The sequence below is a fragment of the Theropithecus gelada genome, chromosome 6 (assembly GCF_003255815.1).
Source record: "Theropithecus gelada isolate Dixy chromosome 6, Tgel_1.0, whole genome shotgun sequence".
Classification (NCBI taxonomy): Eukaryota; Metazoa; Chordata; class Mammalia; order Primates; family Cercopithecidae; genus Theropithecus; species Theropithecus gelada.
This window is the reverse complement of record NC_037673.1, coordinates 725109-741251: the sequence shown is the minus strand read 5'-3', so window position 1 is coordinate 741251 and position 16143 is coordinate 725109. Positions and strand designations below refer to the sequence as shown.

The following is a 16143-nucleotide window of genomic DNA, read 5'->3' as shown; positions in this document are numbered from 1 at the left end:
GGGCGTGCAGAGGGTTAGAGGGGGCTGGGCGTGCAGAGGTTTAGAGGTGGGGCTGGGCATGCAGAGGGTTAGAGGTGGGGCTGGGTGTGCAGAGGGTTAGAGGTGGGCCTGGGCGTGCAGAGGGTTAGAGGGGGCTGGGCGTGCAGAGGGTTAGAGGGGGCTGGGCGTGCAGAAGGTTAGAGGGGACTGGGCGTGCAGAGGGTTAGAGGTGGGGCTGGGCGTGCAGAGGGTTAGAGGGGGCATTGGATTTTTAACAAAGTCTCTTGACTGGGGTGGCGTTTGAGGCCATGACGTCCCTGGGCCGCACTCTTGGTTCGGGTCTGGCCTGGCTGTTTTAACCGGGTGGAAATGTTTGTGCGTCTCCCGAGTGGGCACGTCCGTCCTGCTGAGAGCACACTTGCCGTGGCCTTCACAGAGACCAAGTGACACTCTTAAGAAGCGAGGGGAGACGCGTTCTCTTCAAAGGCTCGAAGGTTGTAGTCATGGTCTGAGGCTGCTTTTGGTAACAAGAACGTGCTGGTGGCTGGTAGAACACGCTCATGTGTTCAGTGCAGTCCCTACGTGGGAGGACCAGCCATACCCCGCTGGCGTGCTCCATCCCCCTTTTCTGTGCGTCTTTGTGTTCTGGACTCATCGTCTGTGTTACTTTAGTAAGCAGTGAAAGGACAGACTCACGCCTCGTTGTCCCCACGCGTGGGGCTTTGTCGTGAGGCCGCTGATGCACAGTCGGACACACGGATCCCAGGTGTGACCCTGTGGCGGTTACATGGTTATGTTTTCTAAGTTTAATGAATTGCTCGATATTCATCCAATTTGAACAAGTTGTTGCTAGTGCTTTTTTCCAGCTGCATAGATTGCCTGTAGGAGGCTTGCGTGTGTGTTTTTTGGGGTGTCCTTGGGGCCCGATAGGTGTTGCCATCTTCCCAAGCAGGCTGTGCAGAGGAGACACCGCGGTGAGCAGTGGTTGTTGCTGCTGGGAGTGTTGGAGGTGACGGGAAGGATGTTGGTCTCCTTGGTTTGAGTGAACGTGCTTGCTGTGTACACATTTTTCCTACTTGCGCGGTTCGCAGAAGTTCAGATAAACAGTGGTTGCTTGCTGAACGCAAACGTAGTTCCATGCTCAGACCCCCACCACCAGTCAACCCGTGCTTTCCAGAAGGGATGTGGGCCAAGCAGTGGAGCCCCAAGCTGCCCTCCTGGTGGAGAAGGGCAGGCAGGCTCAGCCTCCAGAGCCGCGCACCCTTCCTGCGGGGAAGAGAAACTTGAACCCAAGCAGCTGTGACTTTGTCCAAGGTTGTCTGTGGGGTTGGCTGCGTGGGAGGGAGAACCTGAAACGCTCGGGTCCCTCCCTCCCTCACTCCTTTCCTCCCTCCCTCCCTCACTCCTTTCCTACGTCCCTCTCTCCTTTCCTCCGTCCCTCCCTCCCTCCAAGAACAGCTGTACCAGGCTCCTGGTCCTTCATCTTCCATTGACTCCCGAAAGACTCACCAGTCACCACTGATCTCTGTGTAAACAGTCGGCCGTTATGTCCAGACAAAGGGCCTGAGCAGGAATCCACTGAAAACATGGGAGAGGAGTGGGGAAGGGCCCTGGATAGGGCTCATCTTGGAAAGACACCTATAATCCTTGGGAAAGACATTTAGACGTATTTTCTTAGTTGAATGTATTTGTAATTTTTATTTTGACCTGATTTTCATGGAACTTCAGATTTCAGAAAGGTTGCAAGACCAGTGTGGAGAACACCCACCCGGCCTTGGCCTTCGTTGCCCAAATACCAACCTCCTGCCGTGTCGGCCGTGTCCCTCCTGCTCCCCGCCCCGCCCTGGGTCTCCATCTTTCACCCTCACGTTGTTTCTGAACGGTTGGGAAGAAGCAGCTGAGTGGTGTCCCCCTCACAGGTGTGTCTCCTAAAGGCAAGCACGTTTCTTTCGGAATCTCTGCAGTGCAGTCCCCGGAAGCAGGGAGTTAATGATCACACACGAGATATCTTTTTCGGATCTCACCAACTGGCCCAAACACGGTCTCTAGAAAAAGAAAGTCTGAGGTCGTGCGTGCACTTGGCCGTCTCTGTCATCTGGAGCTTCCTCTGTGTTGTCTCCCTGATGTTTTTGAGGGGTGGGGCTGCTGTTCTGTGGTGCTGGCCTCTCTGTGGTGTGTCCCGCGGTCTGGGCGTCTGCAGTCGCTCATGGTCGCACCAAGGACCTTATACCCTGAGGGCTGTGCTTTCCGCTGTGGGCACCGTACTGGGAGCATGTGCTGCCCGCCTGCCCCGGGACGGCGATGCCCTCTTTGTTGGCATGGCCAGAACCCACCACTCCTGCAGCTGGTGCCTGTCAGCCAGCCAGAGTGGCCGCCAGTGGGCTCTGGCACATCTGAAATGTACCATAGAAAATGCCCACCCTCCCCCTAGTGTTGTTTGCTGCAGTGATGAGCTCCTGGCCTGCCCTCCTCCGGCCACCTCGCATCCTACCTTGGCCGTTTCTTCTGGATCCTCAGCGTCCCACACAGTTCTGTGCAGGGCTAGGGTGGCTGGTCAAGGATGGGCTGAGCACCCCTAGGAAGGGTCCCAGCCTGGTCGTTCCCAGTCTGGGGGGCTGGTGTGCAGCTCATGGGGCAGAGGGCCCTGGGGTGCACGGGTGGGTGTGGGTTTGATGCCCTTCAGCTCCTCACCGTGCCTGGCTGGGGCATGTGCATTTGCAGACCCTGTTCTCCTGGTCATGGGCTGCTGGCTCGGGGGTCCTGGGCAGGCTGTGGTCTCTGCAGTGGCTTGTGCTGAGTTCCTTGTGCTGCTGTGACAGTCCTTGATGATGGACAGGCTGTGGTCTTTGCAGTGGCCTGTGTCAAGGGCCTTGTGCTGCTGTGACAGTCCCTGATGATGGGCAGGCTGTGGTCTGTGCAGCGGCTGTACTGAGGTCCTTGTGCTGCTGTGACAGTCCCTGATTCCCTGATGATTCCTGAAGGGCAGGTGATTCATAAAGACAGAAACTTCTCAGAGTTCTAGAGGCTGAAAGTCTCAGACCAAGGCCTGGGCAAGTTTGGGGTCTGGTGAGGGCCCTAGGTTCCCTGCTGTGTCCTCGCGTGGAGGGTGGGAGGGTGAAAGGGTTCTACTGCTGAGGGCTGGGTGTAGGGACTTTCATCCTTTCCATGCCTCACCACCTCCTACAGACCCCACCTCCTACAGACCCTGCCTCCTAACACCGTCACATGGGCCATTGGGCCTCAACTCGCCAGGGAGCCTCAAGTCCTCCTCCGCCCCAGCCCCCTTGCTCGTGCCCTCGAGCAGCTGCTAGGATCTACCCCCTGGTTCCAAGCCCTGGGCCCAGCCCCCGGAGGGGTCACCGGCCCAGCCTTCTTGAAAGATGCAGGAGTTGGGGGCTCATTTGCCTGGAGAGCCCGTGGGTGGCGTCCTTGGCAGGGACAGTGGGAAATCCTCTGTGTCCCTCAGAAACGGCGGATTGAGTAGCAAGGCAAGGAGGTGCAGCCTTGACTTTTGAAAGTGAGAATTTTGCCCACATTTGGCTGATTGAGAGATTTTCAATGCCAGAGGGAGGCGCCCTTGCCCTGGGCTAAACAGCTCACTTGCTGAGGCTTTCAGGGGCTTTGTCTTAAATGATAATGTGTGTGGGGGCTAGTGTGTGCCCTGGGGCTAGCGTGTGCCCTGGGGCTAGCGTGTGTCCTGGGGCTAGCGTGTGTCGGGGGCTAATGTGTGCCCTGGGGCTAGCGTGTGTCCTGGGACTAGCGTGTTTCCTGGGGCTAGCGTGTGTCCTGGGGCTAGCGTGTGCCCTGGGACTAGCATGTGCCCTGGGGCTAGCGTGTGCATTGGGGCTAACGTGTGTCCCGGGGCTAGCGTGTGCCCCGGGGCTAGTGTGTACATTAGGGCTAGCATGTGTCCTGGGGCTAGCGTGTGTCCTGGGACTAGTATGTACCCTGGGGCTAGCGTGTGCATTGGGGCTAGTGTGTGCCCGGGGACTAGCATGTGCCCTGGGGCTAGCGTGTGTCCTGGGACTAGCGTGCACCCTGGGAAATGCCCCTTTCTTTGGAACACAGATATGTGGAAGGAAGGGGTAGTGTCACCCTTAGCCACGGCTTGGAGGTGACAGCTGGTGGGGACCAGGGCCCTCCGTGCAGGATCTGCGGTTGGCCTTCTGTGCCTGCTTTTAGTTCCTTCTATGCTGACTCTGAACTGTTTTTCCCTCACCAGGAGATGGAAATCCAAGAGAAAACAGCCCATTCCTCAACAATGTTGAGGCGGAACAGGAGAGTTTCTTTGAAGGGAAGAACATGGCACTTTTCGAGGTAACCTATTAGAAGAAGGTGCCAGGGCCGTTGCTTTGGTGTGGAAAAGTTAAGGAGCCCCTGGGGGCCCCCAGGCCAGGGCCTCCCACAGGACTGGACACCACGTGGAAGGAACTGGGGCCTCCCTGTCCCGAAGGCCATGGAGGGGACCCAGTCCCACACCTGAGCTGGGATGTGGTCCTCGACGGGCGCCTTCTGGGGTCCTTCCTGGATCGAGGGTGTTCCAGCCCCACGGGAACCCCTCAGAGCTGCTGAGTGCTGGCCATCCCGGAGTCCCTGCCATGGGTGGGTGGTCCCACTGAGTGAGGCCTGGAGCCCCGGCCTCGGACTCAGACCTCCGCACAGGTGTCCAGGCCTCTCTGGCTGGCTTCAGACCCAGGGGTGCAGGACCGGGCAAGAGCCTGAGCTCCACAACCTGAACATGGGGAGGCAGCCTGGGGGCCTGCGGCGAGGTGAGGGCCGCCTGTGACCCATGTCCACGCCACACAGGAGGAGATGGACAGCAACCCCATGGTGTCCTCACTGCTCAACAAGCTGGCCAACTACACCAACCTGAGCCAGGGCGTGGTGGAGCATGAGGAGGACGAGGAGAGCCGGCGGCGCGAGGCCAAGGTACTGCTGCCCTGCCCATGCCCGGCCAGTCCCCACCCCGTGTGTCCTGGTAGGTCAGATCACGCCGGCAAAGCAGTTGCTTCTCAGAAGAGTTGCCCTAAGCAATAGTGTCGTGGCCACATCCAGCCCTTTGTTCCTGGGAGGACTCGATGGTGCCTGCCCTGCAGCTCCGGTCCAGCCCTCTTCCCTCTCCACTGTCCGGGAAGCATGACATCCCCCACACAGCTGGGCGGCCGGGTTCCCTGTCGAGAAACGAGCTTGGGCTGTTTTGTTCGTTCTGCGGGAGTGGCCCTGTCCCCTGCTGTGGAGAGAAGTCTGAATGGTTCCGAGAGGCCGGGACGTGGCCCCTTTCAGAGGGTGCTGTGGCCTCCAAGCTCCCGGGGGGCCACCCTCCTTTTCGTTTCCTGTCCAGGACACTTAGCCTGGTAGCGTTTTCCCTGCAGTTTTATTCCTTGAGGATTTGTTTCCAGGAATCCGTCCTAGGAAACGAGGGGGGTGCAGTGGGGATTCCGTAGAACGTTTTCCCCTGGGTGGTTTCTGTGGGCGACGAGGTGTGAAAACCCCTTGAGCGTCCTCGGGAGGGTTCTGCCGTCCCCTGCGCAGACGGGTTGCCTGAGAACCACCCTGAGGCCTGATGCCCTGAAGTGACGCTCACAGGCGAGAGAGACCCTGGACCCATGTTGGGAAAAGTCTCATGGGCGGATGAAACAAACGCTGTCCTCGCTGTGGGGGTGCGACAGGTGGCTCAGTTTCTTCTCAACTCCCTCTGCTGTTAAAATCTTCCAAATACGTGTGCATTGCTTTAGAATCATAAGATACAGAAAACAAACAAAAAATCCACCGAAGGAAACTGTGCGGCGCAGGCTCCGCTGTGAAGCCAGGCGACGTCCTCCCCCAGTCTTGACACAAAATTGTCATTTCCCGAGTCAGCCCTGAGCCTGTGCCCCGCTCCTTCGGCAGACAGCTAAGGGCATGCATTGGTTTTTTAGGATGACTTTTAAATTCCCCTATTATTTTCCCTAACTTTCTAACTCTAGAAATACTCTCAGGAGACCCCTGTCTTCTCAGGAGGGAGGGTTTTGTGGCACCAGGTAGGGGCCAGTGAGCAGGAAGGAAGGAGGTGCTGAACCGGGTGCCCACCAGGTCCAGGGAGGGTGGCCCCCCTGCTCTGACCTCCACCAAGTGGGGCATCCCTCGGCTGGCCCCCTGCCCTCCCCTGCATCTGCCTAGCCTGGGCTCTGTGCTTTGCGTCGGCGCCAGCCCTGAGCGCCTCCTGCCAGCGTCCAGTGTTCAGCTGACCTGGGTCCCACACAGCGATGGGGAAGTCAGGCTCCTGAAGATTTCTCTTTCCTTCCTTTTACTGTAAACACAGTGGAATTAATACTGCATTTCCAGGATACCTGAAGACACTTGGTTTTGTTTTTGAGAAGCGTCACCCTGGGGTTGAAGTAACCAGAGACAAGTGAGGGACGTGACCGTGTGGCCACCTCGGGGTGGGGCCTGGCCTGACGAGGGCCCTCAGCCCTGGCTGTTGTCCCAGGACAGGGCAGCGGCCTCTTCGGAAGCTGCATCTCTGGACCTCTTTGTGGTTCCCCTACTGGGCCCTTCCCGGCTGGGGGAGCCTGTGGCCGCCCCGCCTGTCCATAGCTTGGCCAACCCTTGGGGTGGGGCCATCACTGCTGCACGTGGACGCTGCAGAATTGGGTGTTGCCATGCCGGGCTCAGCACTCAGCACCTCTCTGGGGTCTCATGCAGGCTGGGCGCTACCGTGAGGCCTCATGGGCTCAGGCTGGTGCCCTGGCACCAAAACTCCGGACGGACAGGCCTTCCCTGTCTGTCCGCCTGCGTGCTGGAGTTTGTGTCTAGGGAGATGTTGGCCTTCTCCAGGGAGCAGGTGCCTTCCCACGGGCCTGGTCCGAGTGCTCCGGGAACCGGCTTCAGTTTCAGCTCAGCTGGGCTCAGGCACCACTGACCTGGCCACCCAGCTCCAACCCCTCTGCCTGGTGGAGCCCAGCCTGCCATGAGGTGCCATAGAGAGCACACCCCAGCTTCTCTCCAGCTTCTCTCACCCTACTTGGTACTGAGACATGAGGGAAACGTCCTGGCAGGTGCGTTTGTTGACGGCACACTGTGGGCCAGGGTCCAGGAGGTTCCCACCTGGAGGGCTCTCCCCGGCCCTCCCTGGCAACCCTACCCCCAGGCCGGTGGCTCTCAGGCCTCTGTCCCTCGGGGTCAACATGCAGGTGCTCGAGGCTGGTGCAGCCTGCGTTTCAGTCGGGGAGGGACCAGGGCCTGTGACCCCAGCAGGCCTGTTGTGTGACGATGGCAGGTTTCAGTTGGCAGTGAATCCTTCAGCTCCCTTTGGGGACTGTGCCTCGGCCCTTGGGGTGGAAGGGCAGGGGCCGCCCCTTGTCCTCTTTGGCCAGGCTCAGAGGCTCATCCCCAGCAGACCTGCTCCCATTAAAAGGGCCAGGCATCTCCAGCCTCCCGCGCCTGAAATTGGGTCGGGTTGGGCCTTGTAAGTTGCCTTTTAGGCACAAACCGAGAGGCTAAGGCCAGCCATGCCCTTTTGTGAGGAGTCGGGATCCCCCGCCTTTGGCAGAGAATCAGCTTCTGACTCGCCTGTCACGGGGTCGTGGGATCTGAGGCTGAGCCTGGAGGGCAGGGTCCCCTGTGTGGACGGCGTCTCTGCCTGGAGCTCTGCCTGTCGGCTCCTGCGTTAGCTGAAGCCTTACTGTGAAGTCACAGCAACAATTGTCCCCGGAGCCTTGCTGTCACCCCTGCCCTGGGTTCTCAGTTTTATCCCATGAAAATGTCCCAAAGCCGGTTCTCCTCCATCTCCCACCACGTCTGTCGTTTGCACCAAGAACAAGGCGTACTCAGATTTGGAGGGCCCAGCAGCGGCCCCCGGCCCCGTCACCCTCTCCTCTCCAGGGCCCCTGTCACAAGCAAGTTGCTCCCCTGTTGCTCCCCACCTAGGGCTCAGGGAACCAAGTGCATCCCCCAGGCTCTCAGAGCCAGAGCTTCCCATGCTCCCGGCTGCTCTCTTAAATTATTTTCTCCAGGGTCCTAAAGTCATTGGAGCCCTAGATCTCTGCCGAGCCCCGTACTCGGCCTGTCTGTGGGAGGCGTTCCGGCACAATGACCCCGGAAGCCACCCTGTTTGCTTTTGTGGTGTGGTGCTAAACGTGCTCTCCCTGGGAGCTGTCCATCACTTGGTCCCCTGTTCCCTGTTTGCTTTTGTGGTGTGGTGCTAAACGTGCTCTCCCTGGGAGCTGTCCATCACTTGGTCCCCCGTTCCCATCCGGCAGCCGGCCCCATCCCCAGGCCTGGGCTGTGTGAACCCCAGGATCGAACCCCCTCCTCAGCCTCCTCACGGAGCCTGTTCTGATCTGCACTGTGGCCGTTGTTCACAGGAAATGTCTTCAAAGAAAACCTTCCCCATTTTCTACATTGACCTTGAGATGTTTTCCTGTTAAAACATCACCTTGTGCTGGGGCCAGCCGTCCTCCAGGTCCGAGCCATGTGCCCCTGCTCATGGCGGGAGTGGGGCTGAGCAGGCAATGGGGACAGAGCTGAAACTTCTGCCCCAGCCTGGCCGGTCCTGAGCGGGGCTCGGGGGCTGCCTCGCAGGCACTGACCTGCTTCTGGCTGTGCTGCTGGTCCTTGCCCGTGTGGGTTTCTTCAGGGCCACGGGGTGTGTCCCCCTCTCTGGCACAGGTGTCTGAAGCGGGCTGCCTGCTCCATGCTGGGGCAGGCGGGGTGGCCCCAGGGTGGATATCTGAACCTTTGCTGTTATATTGTGGTGACCTGGGCCAATGCTGAGCTGTGGATTTTATTTTTTTAAATTAAATTTAATTTTTTTTAGCTTTATGGGCAGCAGCCATTTCTTCCCTCCGCCGGCTCTGCTTCCATTCCTGAAGTCTCAGGCTCTCCCCGGGTGTCAGGTCTGAGGCCCTGAGCCATCCAGGGAATGGAGCTGGGGGCCCTCCTGTTCTCCCTCTAGTTTTTCCCATAACTTTTCCAGTGTAACAGGTTCCCCTCCGTCGGGGAGGCACAGCAGAGCAGCTGCATCTTGGTTCTCTGCCAACCATGTGGTTCTGCTCCCCTCCCCTAAGCCCCCGCCCCCGGGATGGTCAGGGTCCCACCCTGGGCCTCTCTCTGAGCCTCCGTCTGTTCCGGGACGGACTCCTGTCCCCTCCAGTCCCCTTCTGCCCCTTCCTGCCCCCACGGCCGCTTTGCCTGCCCAGGGCCTGAGTGCAGCTTGGGGAGGGGGCTGCCTTCGGGTGTGGGGTCCGAGCCCCCGGCACACGCTGTGTTCCGTCGCAGGCTCCGCGCATGGGCACCTTCATTGGCGTCTACCTGCCGTGCCTGCAGAACATCCTGGGTGTCATCCTCTTCCTGCGCCTGACGTGGATCGTGGGGGTGGCTGGTGTCCTGGAGTCCTTCCTCATCGTGGCCATGTGCTGCACCTGCGTGAGTCTCCCCGACCAGTGTGGCCGTGCCTTCAGGCGGGGGCAGCCAGACAGTAGGGCCCTCCCCAGACACCCATGTAGAGGTTGTTCAGCGCCGTCCCCTCCACAAGAGCCGGGGCAGCTGCGGGGATGAGACACCGCACTGGCCGGGGTTAGCGCTGGCGTGTTGATTGGCGCTGGCACCTCATTTACCCATGTCTGCGGAAAGGCATCTCGGCCGGTGGTGGGTGTTGTGGGGTGGCCTCAGGGGGCTGAGGCTTCCAAGGGAAGGGACACCCTGTGTTTTGACGACATCACCTCCAGTTTGGAAGGACCTTGGGTACTTTCAGGTGTCCTTGTCATAGGGAAAGGGGTGGGAACCAGGACACTGCATGCCTGGTGCCCAGGAGCCTCCGGGTCCTGGTTTCCCAGCCACTCCATTGAGATGGAGAGCCCTGGAGCTGGGGGCTGACTTTCGGCGGGAGCCAGGCCATAGACCGTGCCTTGGGAGTGTTGCGATGCCGGCAGGCTCTTGGAAAGCTCTCCTCAGATGGCCGCCTGTCTTTCTGCAGACAATGCTGACCGCCATTTCCATGAGTGCGATTGCTACCAACGGCGTGGTGCCAGGTAAGGGGTGCCTGAGTCCTGTTAGAGGAGTCTGTGTGTTTCCGCACGGTAACTGGGAGGAGGTCGCTCCGCGAGGCAGGGCCAGGGGCTGCCTGGGGGTCACTGCCAGGCCTTCTGCGTGTTCTCCACTGGCTCCTCTGGCGTTTGAGCTGTGAGGTCACGGCTGTTTGGTTTTCTTCCCCATTTTGCTGCATGGTGACCGTCTCTTGCCAGGGTAGGCAGTGCCCACAAGGCAGCGGGCTTGGGAGGGGGAGGCATGGGCGATTCCAGTGACGCCTGTAGCCTGGCATGTGCCATAGGCTGAGTTCTTGGAACCTGTATCTCACGAGGGAAGGTGAAGACAAAACGCTGCCCTGACCTTGTTAATTAGTAATAAATTAATTACAATACGTAATAACTAGTGAACTGAGATGTTAATTAGTAACAAATTAATTACAATACATAATAACTAGTGAACTGAGATGATGTTCATTAGCAATAAATTAATTACAATACGTAACAACTAGTCAACTGAGATGATCTTCATTAGCAATAAATTAATTACAATACGTAATAACTAGTGAACTGAGATGATAATTAGCATTAAGTTAATTATAGTACGTAATAACTAGTGAGCTGAGATGATACTGTTAGTAATTAATTACGTAAATAGCTAGTGAACTGAGATGATGTTAATTAGTAATAAATTAATTGCAATACGTAATAACTGGTGAACCGACATGATATTGTTAATTAGTAATAAATTGCAACACGAAATAACTAGTGAACTGAGATGATGCCACGTCTGCTCCCTAGTGCACGTGTCCTGCGTGTGTTAACAGCCGGGCTTGTTCAGCACCAGGTCCTCACGCAGCTGGCCCCCACCCCCACGGGGGCATTGCGTGGTGCTCAGTGGACTTCCCCGGCCGCAGGAGAGCACGAGGGCCCTCACCGGGGGTCTCCCTCAGCAGCCAGGGGACCAGTCTCTGCTTCTCGATGACTGCATCCGTTAGGGCCCCTTCCTCATGCCACACGCACTGCTCAGAGCAGGGAGAGCCGCGTTCTCCAGGCAACCCTGGGGTCGCTCCCAGCTTTCCCGTCAGCCATCGCATGCGTGGTTCACAGTCTACCAGAGAACTCCTGAACATCCTGGTTTCTCTTTTGCCTTTTTTATAAGCAAAACGTAGTGGAAGTGGGGGCTGGGGCTGCCATTGATGTACGCAGGCCTTTTTCCCGGACCTGCTGGGGCCTCCTGCCCCGACCTCACCTGGTCCTCATGTCCACGAGGGCACGGTTGGTGCGGAATGTGTGCCGAGCCTCGGGAGGGGAGCGTTTACCGTGGCAGCCGGACATCTTCGTGTGCTGCTTTGCGGCGGGCGAACACGCTGCCTTCGCAGAGACAGGCCCTCCTTCACTCATGAGCGACAGCGCAGACCGCACCTCAAGTCTGCGTCCAAGCGCGCCCCTGACCCGCGGCCGCCGCCTGTGTCTCCACAGCTGGCGGCTCCTACTACATGATATCGCGTTCGCTGGGACCCGAGTTCGGAGGCGCCGTCGGCCTCTGCTTCTACCTGGGCACGACGTTCGCAGGGGCCATGTATATTCTGGGGACCATCGAGATCCTTCTGGTGAGCGTGCTGCTTTGGAGCGTTCCCCACCCCACAGTCTGCGGCAGGACGCCAAGGGGCCCTGCCTGACCCGCTCTGTGGCACACACAGCACACGGAGCCATCCCGACCCCACTGCCCTGACTGCCCCCTGGGCTCTCCCTGGCGGAAGCCGTCGGCAGCGTCCACTCTGCAGCGACCTGGGTCCCCCGTGAGCACCATTGCCGCCCTCCGCGAGGGGTGCCTGGCATGAGCTGGGTAGACGTCTGGGCTGTAGATCTGAGCCCCACGTGGGTGCGGCCCTGCAGTCTGAGCTGTTTTAGGGGCAGGGTTGGAACTCGGCTTAGAAGAACCTCTTGCCAGGATCCCAGCCCCTTCCCTGCCTGATTGATTTGGGCACTTGGCCGAGGGTTACGGAGCCCAGCAGTGTACGGCCAGGTGATGTCATCACCTTCCCAAAACAGGCTCAAAGCACGCCCCACATCACCTGAGCACAGCCAAGAGCTGTGGCCTGAGTTTCTTGGTCCCCGTGGGGACAGGAACCGCCCTCTCTGGCTGCTGAGCACCACCCTTCCTGTGAGCTTCTGAAACCCACCGTCCCCACAGGGCTTCAGAGACGCCCACCTGAGCCCCCGTCCCCAGTCTTTCTGCCCCTCCCTCCGCTGCCAGACCTGGTTCCCGGCCTCCTGGGCTCCTGCAGAGAGCCACATGGCCGAGAAGTTTCTGAAACCTTTCAGTGGGGTCGCATCCACCTCTGTCCCACCCTGAGTCCCCTGGCCATGCCCCTCGGTCTTTCCTGCCCCGGGTGCCATGGCTGCAAAGACACCATGGCTGCCACACTCCCCGGATTGCCTTTGGTGGGGATGAGTGCCGTGTCCTCCATGCCTACTGTACCCCAGTCCTGTCCTGGTCTTCAGGGAGCTGAGCAGCACCGTCTCGCATCTCCGTCCCTTGAATTTGGGCAGAACAGAGGTTGCACCCAGCCGGCGTGGTCAGACCCAGTGTTTGTCCAGGGCGTGGTCAGACCCAGTGTTTGTCCAGGATGTCCGGCCGGGATGGGCCGAGCTCTTTGGGCTGTCACGTTCCTCTTAGCAGGTGTTTCTTTTGAGTGTGGACGTGCGGCCGCCCCGGGTCCTGAAGTTGCTTTACTCTCAGGTGCCCGGGTGGCTCCTGGGAAATGTGCAAGCCCCTGGCCGTCCATTGCCCGTGCGCTGACCCCCGCAGGCTCTGTCCGGCACGGATGCCTCCCGATGGCCCCAGCGCCTGTTGGGAGGAGGCCCCTGTGTGGCACTTGCAGGAGGGAGGGGCGCTGGGGAGTTCTGTCCGGGGACGGCCTCCCAACCCGTCTTGTCCCTGCAGACATACATCTCCCCGGGTGCGGCCATCTTCCAGGCAGAGGCTGCGGGTGGCGAGGCGGCCGCCATGCTGCACAACATGCGTGTGTATGGCACGTGCACGCTGGTGCTCATGGCCCTGGTGGTCTTCGTGGGCGTCAAGTACGTCAACAAGCTGGCGCTGGTCTTCCTGGCCTGTGTCGTGCTGTCCATCCTGGCCATCTACGCCGGCGTCATCAAGTCTGCCTTCGACCCCCCGGACATCCCGTGAGTCTCGGGGCCTCTGAGCCATGGGTGGTGTGTGGGGCTGGGGCCAGGTCCCATGGGCTCTGCCCGCCTCTGGTCCGTCATCCTTGACACTGAGCTCCCCGTGAGGGGCGGGACTGGGTATGACCACGGCAGGAACCCCTGTGGGCTCGTTCTGAGGATTATGGGAAACCCAGCCGTGAGGCGGGCCAAGGCATCCTCGTGGCCGGGTCTGAGCGTGAAGACCCTCCTCAGTGGTAGGTTTCAGGGGTGGCCGGCGGCCTGAGCACGGTCAGGTGGCACCGAGGGTCGTGGGCTCCTTCTCCCTCCCAGAGGTGCTTGGAGAGTCTCTTTTCTTGTCCTCTTGGAGGAGAAGCTGGGAGGCGGCCCACGTCCTGGAACACGGGAGTGGCCGCCAGAGCCCTCAGGAGCGGGTCCAGAAAAGGCCAGCAGCCAAGCCCCTCGAGGTTCCCAAGTTTTTGCCGTCTCCGTGTGGAGGGAGCCCCTGAAGGAATAGCCTCATAGAGGCCTCAAAACAGAGGGAGGCAGAGCAGCCGCAACCCTGCGAGCCTGTTTTAGGGAAACACAGCTCTGCCCTTCCCTGGGGCGCCCGTCCTGAGACCCCTTGCTGATGCCTGAAGCTGTGGCCTCGTGTAGACTGTTTTCTACACACAGGCCTGGTTTACACACCAGAGGCGGCACTCCTGTGCTCTTGGCCGTTGGGACGTGGCAGGAGGGTGGCTTGGACTCAGGCACTGAGATTGTGACAGCCGACCCGGCCAGGACACCGCCGAGGGCCTCAGGCAGGAGCGACTACAGCGTGGCTGTGTCGGCACGGGGGGTTCGCGGGGTTCCACCTCACTGGTTTCCACTGCGCAGTGGAAAACGTGTGAATTGTTTATGTCTAGAACACTTCAGTTAAGCATGTTTGGACCATGGGTGGCCGAACCATGGATGAGGGGACGGCTGTACGGTACAGCATTACTGTTGCAGCCTGGCCCGGTCCCGGGTCCCTGGTCCCCGGCATGATCCGTGACCCTTGCGTTCCTGCTGCAGCCTGGCTCGGGCCCAGTTCCCGGCGTGATCTGTGGCCTTCCTGTCTTGGGAGGTGCAGGGTGCCAGGAGCCACTCGCGGGTGACACCATGGGTGCCCATTGGAGGAGCCGGGTGGGGCAGTAAAAGCCACTTCGGCAGCAGCACACGGCCGTGCCTCCCTGTCCCGCCCTAGGGTCTGCCTCCTGGGGAACCGCACGCTGTCTCGGCGCAGCTTTGATGCCTGCGTCAAGGCCTACGTCACCGACAACAACTCAGCCGCCTCTGCACTCTGGGGCCTCTTCTGCAACGGCTCCCAGCCCAGCGCCACGTGTGACGAGTACTTCATCCAGAACAACGTCACCGAAATCCAGGGCATCCCGGGCGCGGCCAGCGGCGTCTTCCTGGGTGAGGCCCGCAGGGCTGCAGCAGGGGCTGGGGGTGGTGGCGGCCGGCGCTGGCCCCGGTGGACGCTGTCACCGTAGAGTCACTCTCAGGGCCCCAGTTCCTCCTGCCTGGCCGAGCCCCTCCCCAGCTGCTGCTGACGAGCCTGGGGGTCCCTGTGCACACCCCTGGCAGAGCCACAGAAGCCAAACATAGTGTGGTGGGGAGACGGCCTCTGTCGTGGTCAGCAAGCTGGTCTTAAAGCCATGGATTTATGTCCACGACCACCTGGCAGTGTGTGTGGGGAACTTGCTGTGTTAGTGAGGGAGCGGTGGCTGGGCGGTGACACCCCCTCTGTGCGTCCTTCCCTGAGGAGAGGCTGCCCTGGACCCGCCCCAGGGGCTTGAGGGAAAGGACCCCTGGCAGGGGACACGAGACCTGCTCCAGAACCCGAGACGGGAGGCCTGGGCTTCCCAGGAGTATGTTGTTCCGCACTGAGGCTTCTCTTTAGTGCTGACCTTCCTTCCGTAGACGCAGACAGGTAGCTTTCCCAGAGGTACCGTCTCAAAAAACTTGTTTGAATTGGAGCCTGCTTGCAGCGCACAAGCTGTGACCCTTCCCCTCTGGCCACCAGTGGGACCTGCCAGGGAGCGGCCTGCCCCGTGGTGTGGGCGCTGGACGGAAGGTGCCAGAAACCCATGGGATCTTCCTTGTCCGGCAGAGAACCTGTGGAGTACGTACGCGCACGCGGGGGCGTTTGTGGAGAAGAAAGGTGTGCCCTCGGTGCCTGTGGCAGAGGAGAGCCGCGCCAGCACGCTGCCCTACGTGCTCACCGACATCGCGGCCTCCTTTACCCTCCTGGTTGGCATCTACTTCCCCTCCGTGACCGGTGAGCCCGCCGCTCCAGCCGTCTCCTTCTCTTTCTTTCTCTCCCTCTCTTTTTCGCTCTGTCACTCAGGCTGGAGGGCAGTGTCGTGATCATGGCTCTCTGCAGCCTCGACCTCCTAGACACAAACATTCCTCCCACCTGAGTCTCCCAAGCAGCCAGGACCCCAGGCACACGGCACCACACCCGGCTAATGTCTGTATTTTTTGTAGAGGGGGAGCAGCTGGGACCCCAGGCACACGACACCACGTTCAGCAAATGTCTGTATTTTTTGTAGAGGGGGGTCTCCCCACATTGCTCAGGCTAGTCTCAAACTCCTGAGCTCAAGCCATCCTACTCCTCCCAAAGTGCTGGGATTACAGGCATCTTGAGTCACCGCGCCCGGCCTCTCTCCATCTTTCCCTTCTTCTGTCTCTCTGTCCATCTCTCTGTCTCTGTCATTCTGCCCTCCTGTCTCTCTCTCTCTCCTCCTCCTCCTCCCCCTTTCCCTCTCTCTCTCTGTCTGCCTGTCTCTGTGTCTCTCTGTCCCTCCCTCCCTCTCTCTCTGTCTCTGTGTCTCCCTCTCCCTCCCCCATCTCTCTCTGTCTCTCTCTTTCTCTCTCTCTCTCTGTGTCTCTCTCTGTCTCTCTCTCTCTGTGTCTCTTTCTCTGTCTCTAGTGTGTTTCTTCCTGCCCCTGCTTATCTTGC

At 59.7% G+C, this 16143-nt stretch overlaps 1 protein-coding gene across 1 annotated transcript in view; it reads left to right on the top strand.

The window, feature by feature from the left end:
- SLC12A7 (solute carrier family 12 member 7) overlaps nucleotides 1–16143 on the top strand; it is a 57147-nt gene that overhangs the window by 14345 nt on the left and 26659 nt on the right. Inside the window, exons 2-9 of the mRNA XM_025388747.1 lie at nucleotides 4202–4296; nucleotides 4786–4908; nucleotides 9238–9384; nucleotides 9935–9989; nucleotides 11466–11596; nucleotides 12934–13175; nucleotides 14383–14594; nucleotides 15292–15459. Coding sequence (XP_025244532.1) covers nucleotides 4202–4296; nucleotides 4786–4908; nucleotides 9238–9384; nucleotides 9935–9989; nucleotides 11466–11596; nucleotides 12934–13175; nucleotides 14383–14594; nucleotides 15292–15459 — 1173 coding nt within the window. The remainder of the gene's footprint in view (nucleotides 1–4201; nucleotides 4297–4785; nucleotides 4909–9237; nucleotides 9385–9934; nucleotides 9990–11465; nucleotides 11597–12933; nucleotides 13176–14382; nucleotides 14595–15291; nucleotides 15460–16143) is intronic.